At 41.5% G+C, this 18953-nt stretch overlaps 1 protein-coding gene across 3 annotated transcripts in view; it reads right to left on the reverse strand.

Moving 5' to 3' along the window:
• Window positions 1-1926: 1926 nt before the first annotated feature.
• Window positions 1927-18953, reverse strand: part of TMEM179 (transmembrane protein 179) — a 48408-nt gene continuing 31381 nt past the window's right edge. For 2 of the 3 annotated variants that reach the window (XM_074825266.1, XM_074825264.1), the window contains 3 exons: window positions 15555-15692; window positions 13958-14036; window positions 1927-11125 (listed from right to left, as the gene is read on the reverse strand). In XM_074825266.1, coding sequence (XP_074681367.1) covers window positions 10946-11125; window positions 13958-14036; window positions 15555-15692 — 397 coding nt within the window. In that variant the 3' untranslated portion in view covers window positions 1927-10945. The remainder of the gene's footprint in view (window positions 11126-13957; window positions 14037-15554; window positions 15693-18953) is intronic. The other variant, XM_074825265.1, reaches the window with a different exon arrangement.

Raw genomic sequence — 18953 nt, forward strand, 5'->3', positions numbered from 1 at the left:
CCTTGCAAGGCTTCCCAGATCAGAATTGTTTACTGCAGTTAGTCAGATATGTGTCAGGCTGCAGAAAGCCAAAACAAATTCCTTACAAAGCCAGAAAGTTTGAAATAAATAAAAGCTAAGCCCCCTTCCTGGGAGAGTGGTGGCATTTTGCAGGTGAAGAAACTGAAACTGAGAAACCCAGTGCATCTGTGTGAGTGAATGAAACAGATCAATAACAAGGCTGGGAATAGGAGAAAAAAATCCTAGCTCCTGGGCCTGCATTTATTTACTGCTTCACAGCTTCATTGTCAAATTACCTGTTTTACTTCCTTCTCACACTGAAGCTTTTTTCCCATACATCCATTCTGCTTACACACAGACACACACACCCTTTTCCCACTCTGCTTCTTCTTTCTGTTCTTTATCCTTCATGGATCTATCCTCACTGCTGTGAGCCAGATGGGATTTCTCCTTATTCTTGTTCAATGCTGTTTTTCTAGATGTGACACCTTTGTGAGTTTGGAGGAGCCAATAGGAGCTCTAAAGTTACACAAAAGCAGCCATGTTGGGTAGTAATTCCTTCGCTGGCCGTGCTGGGTAATATTTCCCTTCAGTATAACTCCTGAGAATTGCCCATAAAGAGGTAAAAAAGGAGAGGGAGTACATAATTTATTACAAATGGTCGAGATGCTCACCTGAATTCATGCTGGTGCCAGCGTGGTGAATCGCTTTAAGTCAAGAATCCTGCAGCCACCAGCTCTGAGCAATTATTTAATCCAGCTTGGAAATTGTCATGTTTTAGATTTTATGTTTTAGCTTTTAGGGCTGAAAGAAGGAATGATGGAGGACAGGACTCTTGCAGCAGTTTTTGAAGCAGACAGCGAATAGGTGAGCTTTCCAGGAGCAATGTCTAGGGCAGCAGGAGTCAAAGGGCCAGACGAGAGTAGAAGGAGGTCTGTGCATGAAAATGGGCTAGTGACAGGGCCTAAGGGTAGAAGTGCTGCCTAATATCCCTTATGCAATGAATATGAAATTAATGCACAACGGAAATCAGCAGACCACAACAGTATGGGGTAAGTGTTGTGTTGACAGTGTTCAGTACATTCCTGCAGGATAAACGGATGGCAGCTGCCAAAACCCTCTTCATGCAGGCTCACCACATCAGCAGCACCTGATTGCACTAGCAGGCGTATCCATACCCATATGATCAGAGGAGATAGAAAAGGACACAGTGAGATGACAATGGATTTTTTTTACATTAACCTTTTAAAGCACTCAGCATTAGCACTGGTAAAAGGCAGCCCCAAAGACTGCTTCTAGTCCCACTCCCTCCCTTCATCTCTCCAACCCACTAGTCTGGAAACAAGTTAATGGACCAGGAGAAGCCCATAGCAGCAATTTTAATTGTCATTTCTGCCTTTTGCCACTTTGAAGCAAGCAGAAGGGCTGGCAGCATGTGACTAGAAAAAGGGTATTACCAGCTGCCCTCAAGGAATAATTCATGAACCTTTAAGATAATAGCATGGACTTGTTTGTTATTAATTCTTTGCTCCAGGATAGCTGTTGGGAACCTTCAGGCCCACCTCTGAAGAGAAAGGCTGATGCTACATGAAGGAAATTAACCAGCTGGCATCTAGAAAACGAACCTGCCCATGCAGTCTGTAGTTGTCCTTTACATTTGGTATCAAGCTGCCTTTCAGCTGTATGCTGACATGGGAGCATCTTCTCCTTGCCTGCTGTGGCATTGGGATTCACTGCTGGAAGATGGTACCAAAAGGGCTCAGGCCTTTTAGGATGTTTGGCCATATACTTGACTGTACAAGCTGTGGCATGGAGATGCTGTGGAATGAGTACACGAACTAAGACGCTACCACTGGCTTTGAGAACAATTTTTTATCTTACATTGTAACAATTTAAATTTGCCTTCAAAAAACAGGCACAGAAATATTGACTTTTCAAATAATTTATTTGTATATATCACCAAATCATAAAAAGCCAATGCACTGTCCAGCAAAAAGCATCAATATATAAAACACGTTAACTCATTATCAGTAACACTAGAGTGTACCACTTATACTGAACCCAGTCCAGCTCCTACTAAAGCCAAAGGAAACTTCGTCAGTGACTCCATTAGCAGAAGGATTGGACTTAGAATTTTTATTTGCTAGGTGTTTACAAAGAGCTGTATTAAAATGCTAGTAAAAAGCTTCCCCCTTGAGACTGTATCAAAACAATAATAAACCTCCCTCCAATTCTGCTTCTGTCAAATGCATGCAATTAAAGCTCCAAATCAGCAGTCATTACACTGCAAAAGACCATATAAATCAAGAGAGATAATATTCAAAACAGACCAGGTTCTACCCTCAGCTTGTGTGGACTGGCGTAGCTCCAGAACGGCTCACAAAGCCAAGCTATATGCACCAGCAAAGGATCTGCCCCTCTGCTGCTTTCAACAGTTAAACAAATTATGAAAAAGTGTTCAGTCTTGTCCCCAAATACCCATTACATGGGGACGTCTTTAGCAGCATAACACAATAGTTAATTTAGACTCTTAGAAAGCTTTTCCCATGTGGCTAAGAAGAGACAGTAGCTCTTGAATACATAAGTCACAGGGCATACATTTCAGAGAGGCTTAAATGTTTTCAGGCTCTTCAGTGACTTATAAGAAAGAAAGATCTCCTTCAGATCTTTGGAGGTTGTACCCAAACCTTTTAAAACTATGGGTGTTAATGAGCTACTTTCAAAAATGGCAAGTCTACAGAGACTTGGGAAAAGTCTTTCCTTCCCCACACAAGCCTCAAGATGCACAGGGCAAAGGGCCAGCTGTAGGGTATCACGATCTGCCAATACGGAAAGAAGAGGTTTCCAAAGCAGCCCCTCCAAACCTGCTGGCAATGCCAGCACCTTTACAGTAGATATCTGCACAGCTGACAGGTGGTTCTCTCTAGAAGCTGAGTTTAGGCCAACACATGCTTCAAAGAGATGCTCTGCAGTTTGTGAAGCCACAAGAGCCAGCAGCAGCTGAGCAGGCCAAGCAAAGGCTGAAATCGGTGTCAGCGCTGCCAGCACAAGCACTGCCATGCTGGATCCCTCACATTGCAGCCTGAAAGCCAAAATCCCTCATAAGAAATGCACTAACACTTCTCCTCACTATCTATTTCTGTTCTGATTTATGGCACTCTCCTGTTCCCCTCAGTAGTCCTTGTCCCCAGTAGGAAAAGATGTGAGAAATTAGGCCTGATCAGCTTGAAGTCAATAAAACCCTCTGTGAAGTTTGCAGGAATATTTTTGGAGATGAAAGGATCCAGGGGAAGATATCAGTGGAACTGCTGGGCTTTTTTGTTGTTGCTGTTTTATTTATAAACCTTCAAAAACATCTTAGAAGTGTACTTCAGATCACAGTATATTGATTTCTCAATTGTGTAGCCTGGGCTGAAAAACAGTAATAGTTTTATTCAGAGAGTATTTGACCAGAATTGCTCTGATACCATTGGTCTGCACTGACTGTGGATGCCAATGCAGTGGTCCTCCCCCTGGAAGGATGCTGTTCAGCACAGAGCTTCTTGGCATCATTTAGCAAAAAGACTGCTTGCAACTCCAGAAGGCTGTGATTTAATAAGGAGACTGTTAGCACCTTTTGAAATCAAATGTTGAACACTGTTGTAACCATGACAGTTAAAACTGTTGCAGCAGCCTAGAAAGTAGAATGGGTTAACTGATGCAATCAAGAGCCAGTGTGCTGCAGGAAGATGTGCTGTATTTCAGACACAAACTAATGGACTTCACAGTGTTAACAGGGAAAAATAATCTCCTCTGCTGCAGGAGTGAGGAGGTGAAGAGCTCTGGACTGTGTTATGTGGGATACCATGACAGACGATTTTCAAACATTTCCCTGCCTTAAAATCTATGGTTTAACATAGCACTCATCTAAGTCCACTGGGTTCCTCAAGGGACTGCTGGTACCAGCCTTGGAAACCTCCTAAAGCAACATGTCACCCAAATCAGGCCTGGTTTATGTAAAGGGGAGGGTTTGACATACCCCAGAGAGACCAAGTGAGAACATGGAAAATCTGCGACACTTTTTTACAATTTTTGACAAAAGGTAAAGTTTGTCATAGGAGCTGCAATTTTTCTCACGGAATACTCTTCAGAACCTGTATACAAACTGGAATCAAATTTGCCCAGATCTGGGGGGAAATGAGGGAAAAGTAAGGAGAGATAAAGAATAGTTTTGTCACAGGACCGTTTACTCACTTGTGTGAGAAATCACCCAAGATATCAACAGTAACCATGAATCTTCATTCCCACCTCCTGGCAGGTTGTCTCAACCCTCACTTTTCAACATAGTCAAGTGGGAAGGAGGAACAAAAACTTCGCAATTTGGGTTTCTACCATACACAAATAATTCAAGCTATTTCAGTGAGCTGCCAGGTACTTTATCTCCTTGATAAACACCAGAATCACCAGGCTAAAACATTGTTATTTAGGAATTTCAAGCCAAGTAGAAGAGCTCCAACAGGAGGATTTGAGGGGGAGCCAGGATAACACCATGGCAGCAGTTTTTGCCATGTAGATGGAGGCTTGTGTCTCAAGGCAGAGGGGGAAATTAAACCTCTGCCTCGCAGTTACCTGCCAGTGGGGAGGGCTGGGGAAGGACCATTACAAGCATTTTAACAAGTAACTCATCACTTTCTGCCACCCCTATGTAATGCAGCTTTTCAGGTAACGTATAAGCTTCCATGTCTAACAAATCACAGTTGCTGGCTTTTTGTTTTGGTGAGATAAAAAATATAAAAAAAACCCCAAAAATCATTATTTGACCAATCAAAAGGGCTATCCACACAGCCCTTCTTGGGTGCCTATGACCACTTTTTAGGAACAAGAATCTGACAGGAAGCTAATAAGCATTAAATCCTAAATCCTTTAGCTATCTACGAAAATAGGATTTAGACTCTCACATGGATTCAGTTCTTTTGACTACTGTGTGCAATAACAGTTCAAGCGGTTATAGTAGCTATGAGAGGTAGAAAAGTTTAAGCACTCAGGTGAATACATTCACGTTAATCTATGTTTACAATAGCAGTTCAGTAACACTCTTTGGCATGGACGAAAGAAACTAAAGAGAAAGCACTGCTATGTAAATACTCTTCTCAACAACAGAATGGAAAGACACAGCTCAGGTTAGTTTTCCTCTTTCTTATGGAAGACAAAAATAGAAACATGCACTTCAAGGCATTCAGACCATGGACAAAAATAATTCTAAAACAATTTCAGTGCTCATGAAGTTATATGAGCATTTTCTGACTGCATGCAGGTGTGGAAACAAGCCAGGCAAAACCTGCCTCTCTTCCCAGATTGCCTAAGCATAAGGAAAGGATATTTGTGGTCTCCAAAGCAAACATTCCAATGAGATAAAAATGGGCTCTTTCCATCAGCAAAGGAAATGCTCAGAGGCACAAATTTAGGACCTGGATACAGACAGGATTCCCATTAGCTGAAGGATGTTCACACCCAGGCCACCTGATTTAGAAGAATGGACAAAAGTTTTGTTAAAATCCAAATTGGTTTGTCACAATATAGTGTAAGTCTTGCCAGTATAAATAACTGTCTGGATTTGGAGAAGGGAGATTATAAAAGCCACATTCACCCAAGTACCAAGTTTGTATGTACTTTCTTGCACAGAATATTTTGCAGCTGGCATCCATTCTGAATTTGCACATTTGATATTGCATTTTCTGAGACCCACCACGTAGATTGATGTGTGATTTGAGGTTGTGCAGAAACCCTGTTTCCCACATAAAGCCTATACAATGGCCTGTAGCTCACACTTCCCTAGCAAGGGGACCCCACGCTCTGCACCCAGATCAGCCTGAAGAGACTCCTATGTACCTCCCCCATTTCTCAGGTGATGGTCTCCAACCATCAACCGAAGGGCTAAGCTGCATGAGGTGCTAACAATTGAGATTGGACCAATATGCAACAAAGACTGAAAGATTCTGGAAGACAAATGAAGGTGAAGCATGGCTTCATATCTCACTGATGAGAGCCTTCAGGTGTCCAGGAGAATCCTGAGTGTCCTCTCCCAACCAGTCATGCACTTCACATGCAACAGTCGTTGCACCAAGAAAGCCCAAACCCAAACTATGAATCAGTTTATCCAGTCTAGCATTCCATTTCAGAGAATAACACAAACTAGGGCATTCTAACCCGCTGTTTACATTGGCGATTTAGAAGAAATAGGGCAAGTACACTTGTTTTCTTAAGGTGAGTTTTCAGGTTACTTGAAATACAGTGGTTAGATTCTCAGACACCATGAATCAGCTTAGCTCTTCTGTCCCTCAGGAACTTCAAAAACTTGCTACACCAAAGATCTGCTTGAGTTTTTTCAACCGTTAAGACAATAAATAAGTTTTCAGATGAATTCTCCCTTCTACTCCCATCTCCCATCTACATCCTCCCACTACTAAATAAATCCATTATAAATTCATCTTTTTTCCCCTTTGCCACCTTATTTTTTCTAAAAGCAATTAAATGACTGTTTATAAAAAGACATGCTGGCTGTTTTGAGCCAGAATATTGTACTGTGTTGCAGAAGAGTATGGTTTGACAACCAAAGAACTGACACTCCTACCAAAATATGTTCTGTTTGTCACCTGTTGGTCGGTATTTTAAATTAATTAATAACAGGACCATGTTCATGCCAGTGTCCTTGGCCATTTAGGAGTCCATGGTGCAGAATTCCTGAATTGGGGGAAAAGTACCCCTCACTCATGCAACATAACTGTAAAGTGTGTGCTCTTGTTCCTTGCAGCTCTGCTTCCGTCCTGGATAATACATAGGTTAAATTTGTTTCATGTTGGTGAGGGAAGCCCTTGAAGGAAAATGTGACTCTCTGTTCCTAACAGGACTACTACAGGATAACATCAGGACATTACCCAGAGATAGGGTAGGAGTTAAAACATCTGCAAACCTACATTAGAAACCCATCTCAGTCCTTGGGAGGTTGTGCACTGGCCAGTGCTTTCCTACTCCACTCACATCACATCCACATCCACCTCTGGGTATCATAAGCTATGTATTATTGCACAGATCCTAATACTAAGTAAGAAAAAGGCAGCGTATAAAGATAAGGCAACCTAACAACTATTCCGATCTAAGCTGCCTGTTAAGAGAAGAGCTTATATCCATATTACAGAAGAGCAGCGGAATTATTCCTGGCATGTATCTGTGTACATTGTACATACACACATACACCACCCCCCTGACATGGAATACTTTCATAACAAAGTCTGTATACTCAGTGTCCATCACTGGTTATTATAACAACCAGTTTGCTAAGGAACCATAGAAACATTGCCATAGCACTCAAGTGTCCTTCAGTTTTTAAAGTGAATCATCATGCTCTTATTTTTGCAATTCCTATTGAAAGTTCACAGCTGAAAGATGCCTCATGAATTAGTAGGATAAAAAGTTATGAGCATTTGCGCCCTCATGAGGAAATTCTATCCCCCAAAGTGGCTCCATTATAAAAATAATAATAAACAACATTGATCCAAAAGCTCATATGACACTTGTTAGCTCAGATTTTTCTAACCCAATGTGGACTGCTGGCAGGGAATTGGCGGGGAAATTAACCACAGATGGTAGCCAGAACATCGGGAATATATTTGGTATAAAAGAATAATTGTGTGGCAACACCTTGGTGCCTCAGAAAGCGGCATCCACTTGCATTTGACCAAGTAAGGCTCTCCCTGCATTATTAGCAATTTTCACAGCCCAAAACAAAGACCTTTTGACTGTGGTTTTAGCATCACAGGGAACATGGTGACTAAACAACTGCATCCCACATTCTCCACCGGAATGGCTCACAGCTTTTCAATGGCCAGCAGCAGGAGGGGCTGCATGGGCAAAGGCCACAAAGCTTTTTCCCCTTCCACCATGTGACAGTAAATGAATACAAGTATAAATACCACAGAGGGTTCTAGTTCTTTGAATACACCTCTTGCTAGAGTGTTCTCGGAGGCCTGCTTTTGGAGATGGAAAATTAAAGAAGGCATTGAAATATCACAGAAATGCAACATTTGAGTCAGAGAAATTCCTACTGCAGCCACGCTCTGCGCTGGTTGGCAATGGATGACTAAAAGCAGAGGTCAGAAATGTACAAAAGAGACAGGTATGTGAAAGAGAGCATAGGTAGGTATGTATGTGTATATAAATAATACTGCTGTTCTAACACATTTTCAGCCTGGCATCACCAGGTTGGCCTAAGTGTCCAAGCTTTAGGAGAAGACGGTGCTCAAAGCTAAATGCAAACATAAAATCTCAAGCAGGTCCAATAACTGGGCATTGCACAATACCCTTCCTCCCCTCAAGTCAGCCAGAAAGCTTCTCCCTACATGCTCTGCCTTCTCATCTGCCCAGGGGTTTCCTTCAAAACTAGCTTTGCCTTTAAGCGACACTGATGCTTGCAGTCTGGGGGCCAGCCCCACCCCACCTGGTCAAGTGAGGGAAGCTGGTGGAAAGAGACCAGGCTGCATGTGGGACTCAAAGAAGAGTCTCAGCCTCTTTTCAATTTACATGCCAACACCAACAGCCAAGATGCTTGCATTCATGGGCACTGAATGAATGAGGATGGAGACACTTGCTATCTTCTGCCTCCTGGCTCTTCAAACACCCAGGCAAGAGCAGCAGTAGTGGTCCCAATCCAAAAGTTACTTCAGCCTAATCCTGATTTGGCACATACATAAAATATACAAAGCAGCATCATGGTTCCAAATGAAGAGTAAGACATACACTGAAGTAATCTGTGGGAAGAGACATCACTACTTAATCTTAAATTCAAAGTGAGATTAGAAGGAGAAGTAGTGCCTTTTACAGTTGAAGCAACTGGGGAAACATAGTAAACAGGCTAACTTTCAGGACCCAAGCTCTTCTTCAGGGTATGAAGGGGAAGGTCATGTCCTGGAAAAGGGCTTAGGTATCTGCAAGTGTGTCTCTCTTATTAGATCAACTGAATAAAAAAAGGCACTTCAACAGTCTTGATCTCTGAATAGTCAATTGATATTAACTAACTTGATCTCTGGTTCCCTCTTCAAGAGCTTCTTCTCTGATGCCAATTCACAGCTACAAAAAAGCCACCACTGCAGAACTTTCAAAGGAATTGCATTCCCTTGTGTGCAGAAATCATGCTAAAAAACAAGATCTCTCTACATACAGCTGGGGCTATAAGCGATGCTCACAGGGCTGCTCACTGCTTACAGCCCACAGAGGGTTTTTTCCCTAAACCTGTGAGAACAATTTGGACATTAAATGTAATGTTAGATTTTCTGCCCTAAAATGCTTACCAATTCAGGGATTTGTTATAACTTCAAATTCTGTTTCAACCAAATGCTTAAGCCAGTACTTAACTTTAAGCATCAGATAGTCCCCAGAAGACAACAGTAAATCTGTATGGTTGTGCTAGCCCCAGGCTTGAGCTCTGATGGGGTAGAAGCCTGCTATCTTCCTCCCCTCCTTCCTATTTACTAGGCAGTATAGTTGTGCACAGTTTGCACTCATGTTGCAGTAAATTCAGTCTCAACTCAAACACAGCTGCCACAGACAGTGTCAGCGTACTCCCAAAAAATCTTCTTCAACCTAAACTTAACTGCTTGTTTAAGTTTTCTGCTGAATCAGGGTCTTCTGTGTAATGTGTACCCAGGGATAACTACCTAATTGTAGTGTAACTTTACTTCTCTGCCTTGCAAATCCCACACTCATCTGAGTGACTCTTCTTAGTTAACAGATCTTCGTCTCATCTCAACTATCCACCTTATTTGTTCAAGCACTGGCCAAGCAAAACTGAAAGCAACAATGAAGCCACTAGTGAACTTTGTGTAAATAACAGTTCTTCTCCCTTTCACAGCAAAATTCATCAGCCCTGGAACTCTGGCCTGTGAGTGGGGAGAACAGACAGATTCAACACTGAACTACCTATAAAATAACTCAGCTGTTCAAGCTCCTTGCTATGTTTATAGATATATAGAGATACCTACAATGCAAATGTTTGCAGTAATTTTGCATACCCTATATGAAATAAATATCACAAGTAAATTCTAATACTCAAAACTGAATAGTATACAATGTTAGGGACCAAGTTACATTTATAAATGCACAAGCATTAATACTATCAATTCAGCCTAATTTCATAGTAAGCAAGCTTCAGCAATTGCTAGCTACACTACACTTCAGGAGTCATAATAAAGGTTGGTCATGCCAAAATCTAAGAAGAAACAAAACCACAAAAATTCTCCACCATCCTTCCAAATGATACACAGTTTTTGACAGATACTGTAATAATATAGTGGTTTCATGAAATTCATTAACACTGTCCAATATTAAATATCAAGTCTGGAACACAGGTCTCTGTTCTAAATGAACTCAAAATCAGAGCAGGAGCAACAAGTTTGTCATCACTGCGTCCATACATAGCAAAAGCAGAGACAGTGAGAGTCTGCACCTGCAACAAAGCTGCAATTACCCAGAATAAAGTGAGAATAGGGGCAGCTTTACTGGAAAAAGGTAGGAGAGGGAGAGAAGAGGGACTGGACACAGCACCAGTTACAACTGTTGTTGCAGAATAGTTTGAAGAAATAGCCTGGACTCTCTAGCCTGGTTGTGCCAGCTCAGTCCTCAAAACTGTCCCCAGCCCCAAAAACCAGTGATAACGCATAGGAGGTCTGCTAGTAAGAGCAGGTTACAGATTGTGCCTGTGCAGGACAGAAAGTTTGCTGTGCCAATGGCACATGGGACCGTTCATTCTCTGTATCCTAATTGTAAGTATTTCTGCCAACAATTTCTCATGGAGGGGGTGGGTGATTCGCAAGTACATCTCTTTTCAGCAAAGAAAAGGTCTCACACACTTGATATCCTGACTCAACTATTGAATAATAAAATCTAGATCCTGCCCTGGAAATTTGCTTACACTTTAGATCATGCCACTTTTCTCATCTTGCAAAGAGGTTCGTGAAGCAGATCTTCCTAGCAACAGCTCCTTCTCATGGATCAGGCTATCTAGCAGGTCCTCCTGTCTGTAGTTGTGATAAACCTTCAGGAAAGCCAGAATGGTAATTCCCAGCCAAGTCAGCCAGGCAGCCCAGAGACCAAACTAGAGAAGAAAATAAATGATAAAGAGATCAGTACTGTATTGTAAAAACAAAGTCAACCGTCCAGGTGAATATCGAAATCTCAGCTGGACCAAAACCCATGGACTCATGCTAAGGTTACACCCAGTGAGGTCCTGGCCCCACTGTTCCTCAACTCTGTCAAGATATTCCTAGCTTAAAAGGAAAGACTCTTTAGGTACTAGAAAAACTGAAGCAAAAATGTACTAAGTACAATAATTAAAAAAAGAAATCTGTATAATTCAGGTGCATCCATTGAACTTCACATTTCTGACATTCTGGCCAGCCCCAAATTCTTGGGATTATTTCATTTTTGTTACTTCAGAATTGCAATAAGTTTTAAGACATTTCCCAAAACTTTCTTCACAGGTCCTTCAGGCCTTCCACTACCCCTTCAGAAGTGTTAGTTTTAAGGTATTTCAATTCAAAATATTGTTGAGAAAATCTTATAAATTGAACTTTCACATTCTGGGGTAACTGGTTCACATTAGGATGAACTCAGAGGGCAAGAGAAACCCACTACAATGCATCCAAGTGCTTGATGGCTTATTTATACCTGGCATGAGAGACCTGGGCTTAAAGCCTCGGATCTGCAATAAGTCCCATCACTAACTTAGTCTCTGTTGCTTAACTTTGTATAAATAATTACACTTTGATTGGTTCAGGTACTTGAATGTTGGCCTCCCTGCCTCATAGGAGGCTCATTTGTAGTAAGGATTTCTGGCAGAAATTCCGTTTTAATTCTATGATGCCTTTAGCAAAGAAACATTAATTGAATCCCTGTATTTCAGTTTTGACATACTGAATTTTTAATTAAAAAAATACAACTATTTAAACATTTCCAGACAGTAACACAGCTGTGTACTCTAATAGCCAATTTAGATAAGCATGGGCCATTATTTTTTAAAGGGAGCTTATGTTCATATATATCTTACGCACTTTGGAAATTCTCTTAAGTATTTCTGCCCATACTTAGAATTATCTCGGTTCACCAGTAAAAAATATTTTTGAGTTATTCTACAAACCTTGAAAATAAGGAGATATTAATTTGGCTTTATATGTCTGTATCTAGAGAACTGGAAGTTTTGCATTCATTTCTTAAGCACCCCTGCATTAATGAAATAATTATCTTAAAGGCATTCTAATATCTGCTACTGCTGTGGTCTTCTCAGCATATTTGATATGAAAGAATCTACTTGGATTTAGCCAAATTCAGTGAAACTCCCAGAGCCATTCTGATGTGTTAGAAGGATCTGAATGGAGAAAAGCAGACAGAGACAGGGACAGAGACTTCTTCTAAGTAAAGCCTACTGTAGGAAATTATTTGACTTATAAGGAAATGTTTGCTTTAGCCAGTAAATCTAATATATTCTTGGGGTTTTCTTTCTACTGTTTCACAGAAACCTATCTGCCCTTCATAGACAGATTGATTCTTGTACCTTCATCCAACTCTGCTTACCACACCCTGGTTATCAGAAGATAATGATGTAGGATCTTGTTCCCTGCTTGGTCCTTTCTTCAAAGAGTCACAACCAGGATTCACTTTGACACTACCACATGCAGCTTTTGAAGCCAAACGGTGTTTCCCTGGAGCTCCCAGACTCTTTATACATGGGTGCAGAGCTTAGTGGCTGGACCTTGTAGGCTAACTCTACCCAAGGACATCTGGAGGAACATGGATTGGTTTGGGGAGCCTCATCCAACAGCTTGGGCTGATCCATCTACACTGTGATATGTTAACTCTCCTGCAACTGAAGTGCTATGTGCATGGATCTGGACATTTAGGCATGGCTCACTGTTAGAGAAATGTCTTCTCCTGCATATAGATTGCCAACTGTCCACCCTGAGATCACAAGGTGGACATGGACATTTAGTTCCCATGAACACAAAGCTATAGACTGATAACAGGTTTACTTCTGCTACCCTACCACTAGCTGGCAAATTAGGAGCTAATGGCAAAATCTGCTACAAAATACAGCTTGGCCTTGGACTAGCATTGTATAAAGGAGTCGCTTCTATGGCATATTTCTGTCCTACGTGCAGGTACGCCTGAGTTGGGTGTCTAGATGACAGTGCTGGCAACGAAGACACAAAACTAGCTTGTGTCCAAGAGGCAGGGTTACCTTCAAGGAGTGCCCCAGGCAAGCTAATGCCTCTTTCCATGCTGGACAACATAAGAAACATGTGTATGGGTGCAACCCTGCATGGATGGGGCTGTTCTCCTTACAGAACTAGTATGTGCTCAAATGCACAGTTCTCAAGTTCCAGTGTTCACAGACTTTGATTGTTGACTTAGAGCTAACACATTCAATAGAAAGGTCTGACAGCCTTAGAGGTCAGATTCTCAAAAATCCATCAGAAAACAGCCCTATCTAAATGACAGTAATCTTTATATATTTTCAGTGGTCTGATATGTATATAACTCAGGCGATCTCAGACAAACTCATGGAAGGCAAAGCTAATAGACCCATGATCTGGTGCAGGTCAGGCATTATTCTGAACAGCAATGAAGAGCTCCAGGACACCTGAGTGTTGTAACTTTTGCAGAGTTCATCCTTTTGAGGAACAATAAATTTTCCATCATGAGTAACAAGATTAGTGCAGAGTCAGTTTTTGACAAGTCCGCATTCAAAACTATACATTTTGAATTTGAAATGCAAATGTGTCCATCACTATCATCCTGATTCATCACTTACTGAAGTCAGGGGAAACATTCCCATTGATTTCAGAGGAATGGTAGTTCAGTGCCAGCAATCCCAGATCAATGGACAAATGGCAAATGAACTGGAATAGAACCATGACCTCGTCTGACCTACCTGTGCAATAGCAAACTGGTCGTAGAAAGCAGAGTTTTCTAAGTTCAGTTCAAGATCTATATCCTGTAATTCTTCACAGCTACCCAAGGAAGGCATTTGGAGGGGAAAAAAGAAAATTATTTCAGAGATTCCAAACAGGCAAACCAATTATGTAAGAAAGCAACATCTTAGAAGTGTTTCAGAGAGTCACTGTAACAGCATGTTCTATCAAAAGATATTTAAGTTATTGCAGTAACCAGCTTGCTTGCCAATCTTCTCTAAAACTAGGCTAAAAAAGGCATGTAATTACTTTATTTAAAAAAATATATATATAATTATGTAAGTAATAACACCAGTCTTCCGTAAGTGGAATTGTAATAGTTATTATGAAAACAGTATACTTAAAACCCTCTTCTCCCACTACCCTCAAGCCTCCCACATATACACATCTGGCATCACCCCAGGCTGATTGCTTCACCCCTCAACGAAACAAAGTGTATGAGCCTCCGTTACCTTTTGACTTCATCAGGAAAAGCCTCAGAAGAAGGGATTGTGTGGGTGTTTTTGTTTCGGATGCTCCAGCAAGGAGACGATACTCTGATGGTAAGATAGAGGCTGCCTACAGATTTTACAAATAACTTGGACTTTTACTGGTGTGAAAAAAATTCCAGGATTTTGAGGTTGTCTTTCTATCTCTTGGTTGATTTCTGCAGCCTCTTCTCTCTCCTTTTCAGTGCTGTCGGCCATCTTGGGTTCTTATCCGAATATTCGATTAGACGTTTTTTGTAATTGAATTTTTAACCGAATATTCGAATAATTCGATTAATCGTTGCAGCCCTAAACAGAACATTTACTATGGCATTTTACAACATATGACAATGTGCAACAGAAATGTATGCTTTAAGTAGTACGTTTATTCAATATCATATGACATAAAATGTCACCTTTTCCTCTCTCTTCATTGTTATTTGTTTGATAGGAAAAAAATCTATCTCAGCTTAGCATGTTTCCTATAAGGAGCATAAGCATCGTGCGATACAGTAGACCATTTTAGGAGCTGTACATTTTGTGCACTGTAAGAAAGTATCAATCATCTGTACTTTGCACTTAAAAAGTACTTTCCGTTCTTCAGCTCTCAGGCGTCCACAGCACCTTGGATGATGGTGCACTGTGGCACAGGCAGGATGAGTGACTTGCCCACTGTCACACAGCGGGTCAGTGGCAGAGCCAGGACAGCAAGCCGGGAGCCCTGACTCCCAGTCCCCTGTCCTGCTCACAAGGCCACACTCCCCCCATTCTTACAGCACGTCCAAATCTAGCTCTCCTTTGGAAATGAAAAATTTTAAACTGATGGATTTCTTTTGCATATGACTATGACTCTTAAAGAGACCATGAAATGCCATGGAAATGTACTTTTCTTTGTGGGGAACTAAATGCAAGAAAAGTTTGATTTGCTTTTTTTGTTCCAGATGAAAAAAAATCTAGATTTCCACATTACAGATGCCTTCTCCCCCTTGCTCACCTTACATGTAATGACTACAGTTTGTAACAGCACTGTTCATTTGTGCATATATGAAAAAAAAAAAAAAGGGAAGAAAATGTATTCTTCAATACTAACCTATTTGGCATGCTTCCTTTTTCAGTAATTGCATCACACCACATGTTAAATCCTACACTCACTATAGTGCTAGCAATAAATGTGATAAACACCACAAAGGCGCTGATCAGCAGATTCAGGAAGGCATAAAAGAAAGAGCTGCAATAAAAAGGAAGAAAAATGTAACTCATAAACAGCTGAAACACAACATCAGCAGTCTCTCTAAGCAGCATACACTGGGCACAAAGATATCAGTTTCCATTTGAAACACATCTGCTTTAATTAAGAACACCTAATACATAGAAAAACTATGGATTATGATTTTGAGTCATATTAACTTCATTTCCAAGTGCTTCTGATTTTGATTTTTTTTTCCCACCATAAGAGGATGGGGTTTTAAATCATAAATACTAAGTAGCAATTGTTCATACACAGCATGGCTTTCATTAGCTGTAATGATGAAAATCACCATTGTTAAAATAAATGTCATTAGCTCAAATTATATAGTAACTGGAGCTAAAATTATTTCATGACTAAAGTGATAATTGGGACAAAACTGCCTAGGAGAGGGAAACTAAAAATAAAACAACACAGTACTGATAGATATAATCATTTTAAGCAATGTAACACAAGATACTGCCATCATAGGACACGAATCTCAGTTTTATGGGCAATTTGCAGAGCAGGCCAGTTTCTCCTGGGACTTCTCTGACTTTGGTGTCAGTATGTTATTTCTGCCAGCTGAATGTCAATTTACTTCAGCCCTGTTAAGTCTGCCCAATGAAAGCCAGCCCTAGGCACGTGCTGTGTTTGGAGTGGTAGGGGGTGGAATGCTTTCAGTAGTCCCATAAGGCCAAGGAATTGTCTACTCATCTTCCAACCTCACTGCTTAACTCTCCCCCTTAATTCTAATTAGTGAAAACTTTCTCATTCTTTTCTCATTCATCTGGCCAAGTGCTTCACTACTTGAAACTGCTCTAGGTGGCACTTGGAAAGTCTCATCATCTGAAAACTGGATATCTGCTCTAGGTTGGCGAAAGACTGGTAACTCCAGGAGGCAGGTCATCCTATTCAGGTTAGGTGGTAAGGATGAATATGATTAATTTCACGCCAGTACCACTCATTAGGCTGAGAATAAAAGGAGTCTGCTCACCCCAGAGACCAAAAAACAGTCATTTCTTTTCCCTAGTGGCTTATTAAATGAAAAGCCAAGAGGCTTTTTGATTCAGTGTTTGAATCCTGAGAAGGTTCTGGGCTGGTCAATCTTAATTTATACAGGTTATACATGGTGAGACATATGCAACCTCAGTAGGACTTCTTCAAAATGAGATGGGTAAACAATTACCAGTGGGGTTCAGATGTCTGTTTCTGGGTTGACATGGCTTTAGAGGGGCTGTCTAGGCTGTCTCCAAAGTGACGGTTGTCCCATCCCAACACTGATAGAAAATAAGTGAAATAAATCACCTTCCAGAAATTCTCTTACAGTCTCTAGTGGGAGCTGGATGCCAGGACACCTGATGAATGATGAATGTTGAGATGAATCCTACTCCTACCCTTTGGACTTGGTGGACTAGATCAGCTCACCTCTGCAGAGCACCAGGGTCACCCATACAGCAGAGGGAGTTGGTGCAAGTACAGAACAGTTTTGCCTGTTCACTCTCCCTGCCTTGATTTCACACCTTGCCTAGATTTCATTCCAAGTGTTGCTAAAGCCATACCCACTGGGTACACCTTAGCATGGTACGCTGGCCTGAGAGGCAGAAAAGACTTGAGTTGTCCACCAAATTAAAATAGAGTTAACACCAGAATTAGTAACATCTCTAGAAAAGGAACAGTTCCCAGGAGTATTCAGTGGATCATCGCCAGCCCAGGACCTCTCATTCTCCCTCTACTTCCTACCCTGCAGTACAGAAGAGGTGCCAAGGTCCAGAGCTGGACCTTCCAGTGGCAAAGCAGGGCTGAGTGTTGCACTTGATTTGCACCAGGCAAGCAGTAACCATCACCATGTGCTGGAGGTTCCTCAGGCCAGGGCTTCCTGGTAGAGAACTGTGCTAATCTGGCTCTCTGCCTCACCTGGTTTTTTTTGCTTATGTCAGAATTCCAAGCTACATGTTCCAGATCGAGTGGAAGCCTTGTAATGATAAATGCTTACACTCAAAGTAGAAGTTGCTTTACAATCCTAGTAGTGAAGTATCTGAGCTGTACCTCTACCTTTCAGCTGAGCTGAATAGTCCCAGGCCCAGAGCATGGCTGGCAGCCAGCATTTGCTTTTCCTACTCCTGCAGGCAACTCAAGCTCAGTTTGTCTGTCCCTGAGGCAAGGGGTGCTGAGACCCTTTTAAGAAGGATTTTTTACAGTCCTAACTATCTGATAGCAATCATTCAAAGCCATTGCACATGAAGACTGGCCACCTTGCTAGGATGCATAGGGTGCTAACCCTGACTGTCATAGGATCAGCAGTGATGTCGTTCTGGTTCTTCATCAACTGCCTCTAATCAGAAATGGCAATTATCATTCATGGTGAGGAGCTCGCATTTATCTCTCCATCTAAACAGAGCTGTTTTCATGCCCATCTGAAGCGTCAACAAATGGCTGTCTGAAATCAGAACAGCATGTGTCCTGCCTGCTTTTCAGACAGACAGCAGCAGATCTGGTACAGGACAGACCTTCCTTCTTACTAGAAAACTGCTGTTTTCAAGCAGCTTCCCTCTCATCTTGTCTTACCCTTCTGTGATGCTCTGTGGTTATCTCATCATGCCAACTTGCTCCACCTTTGCTCCCCACCACCCTGCAGCCTTCTGCTTCCTTTCTTGCCTGGAACAACTGTGAACAATGTTATACAACTGCTAACGCGCAGTCCAAAGGAGCCTGAAAGCAAATCCTAAAGGGACAATTTTCAAGGGCCTGCCCAACAGTTTTGAACTAAATAGCCACATTTGGAAGCAGGCCAAACATCTGATCCAAATTTCACTATTACAAGTTTTTTACTGCTGGTTTCTTCCAGTTCTGAACTGCAAAACTGGAAAAAAGCATCTAGATTCAGCTAATCCTCTATGGGTATTTGATCACTTGAGGAAGTTGAATTTGAATGTATTAAAAATTACATGGTCATATTTAGAACTTGTAAGGTAAGGTTTATTATGGAAATAAGTTTCTAGTCAATATTTCCTATAGCTTATTTTAGTATTAGGCAGGTTAAGAGCGGTCAGAAAGAGCCAGAGAGGCAACACTGCTACACAGTCCCCAGTATTACCAACATCAGGGTGTTGTACAAGTCCAGATGTGAGTAACAGCCACTGACTCAAGAAACCTCCAGTCCAAATAAACCTGGACATGAGTGATTTACCCTTGGCATGGTGCCTAAACCATAGGAAAATATCTTTCTTAGCCTAGCCAGCCACCAGTGTGTGCACCTGCCTT

This window comes from Strix aluco, chromosome 4 (genome assembly GCF_031877795.1).
Source record: "Strix aluco isolate bStrAlu1 chromosome 4, bStrAlu1.hap1, whole genome shotgun sequence".
NCBI classification, from domain to species: domain Eukaryota; kingdom Metazoa; phylum Chordata; class Aves; order Strigiformes; family Strigidae; genus Strix; species Strix aluco.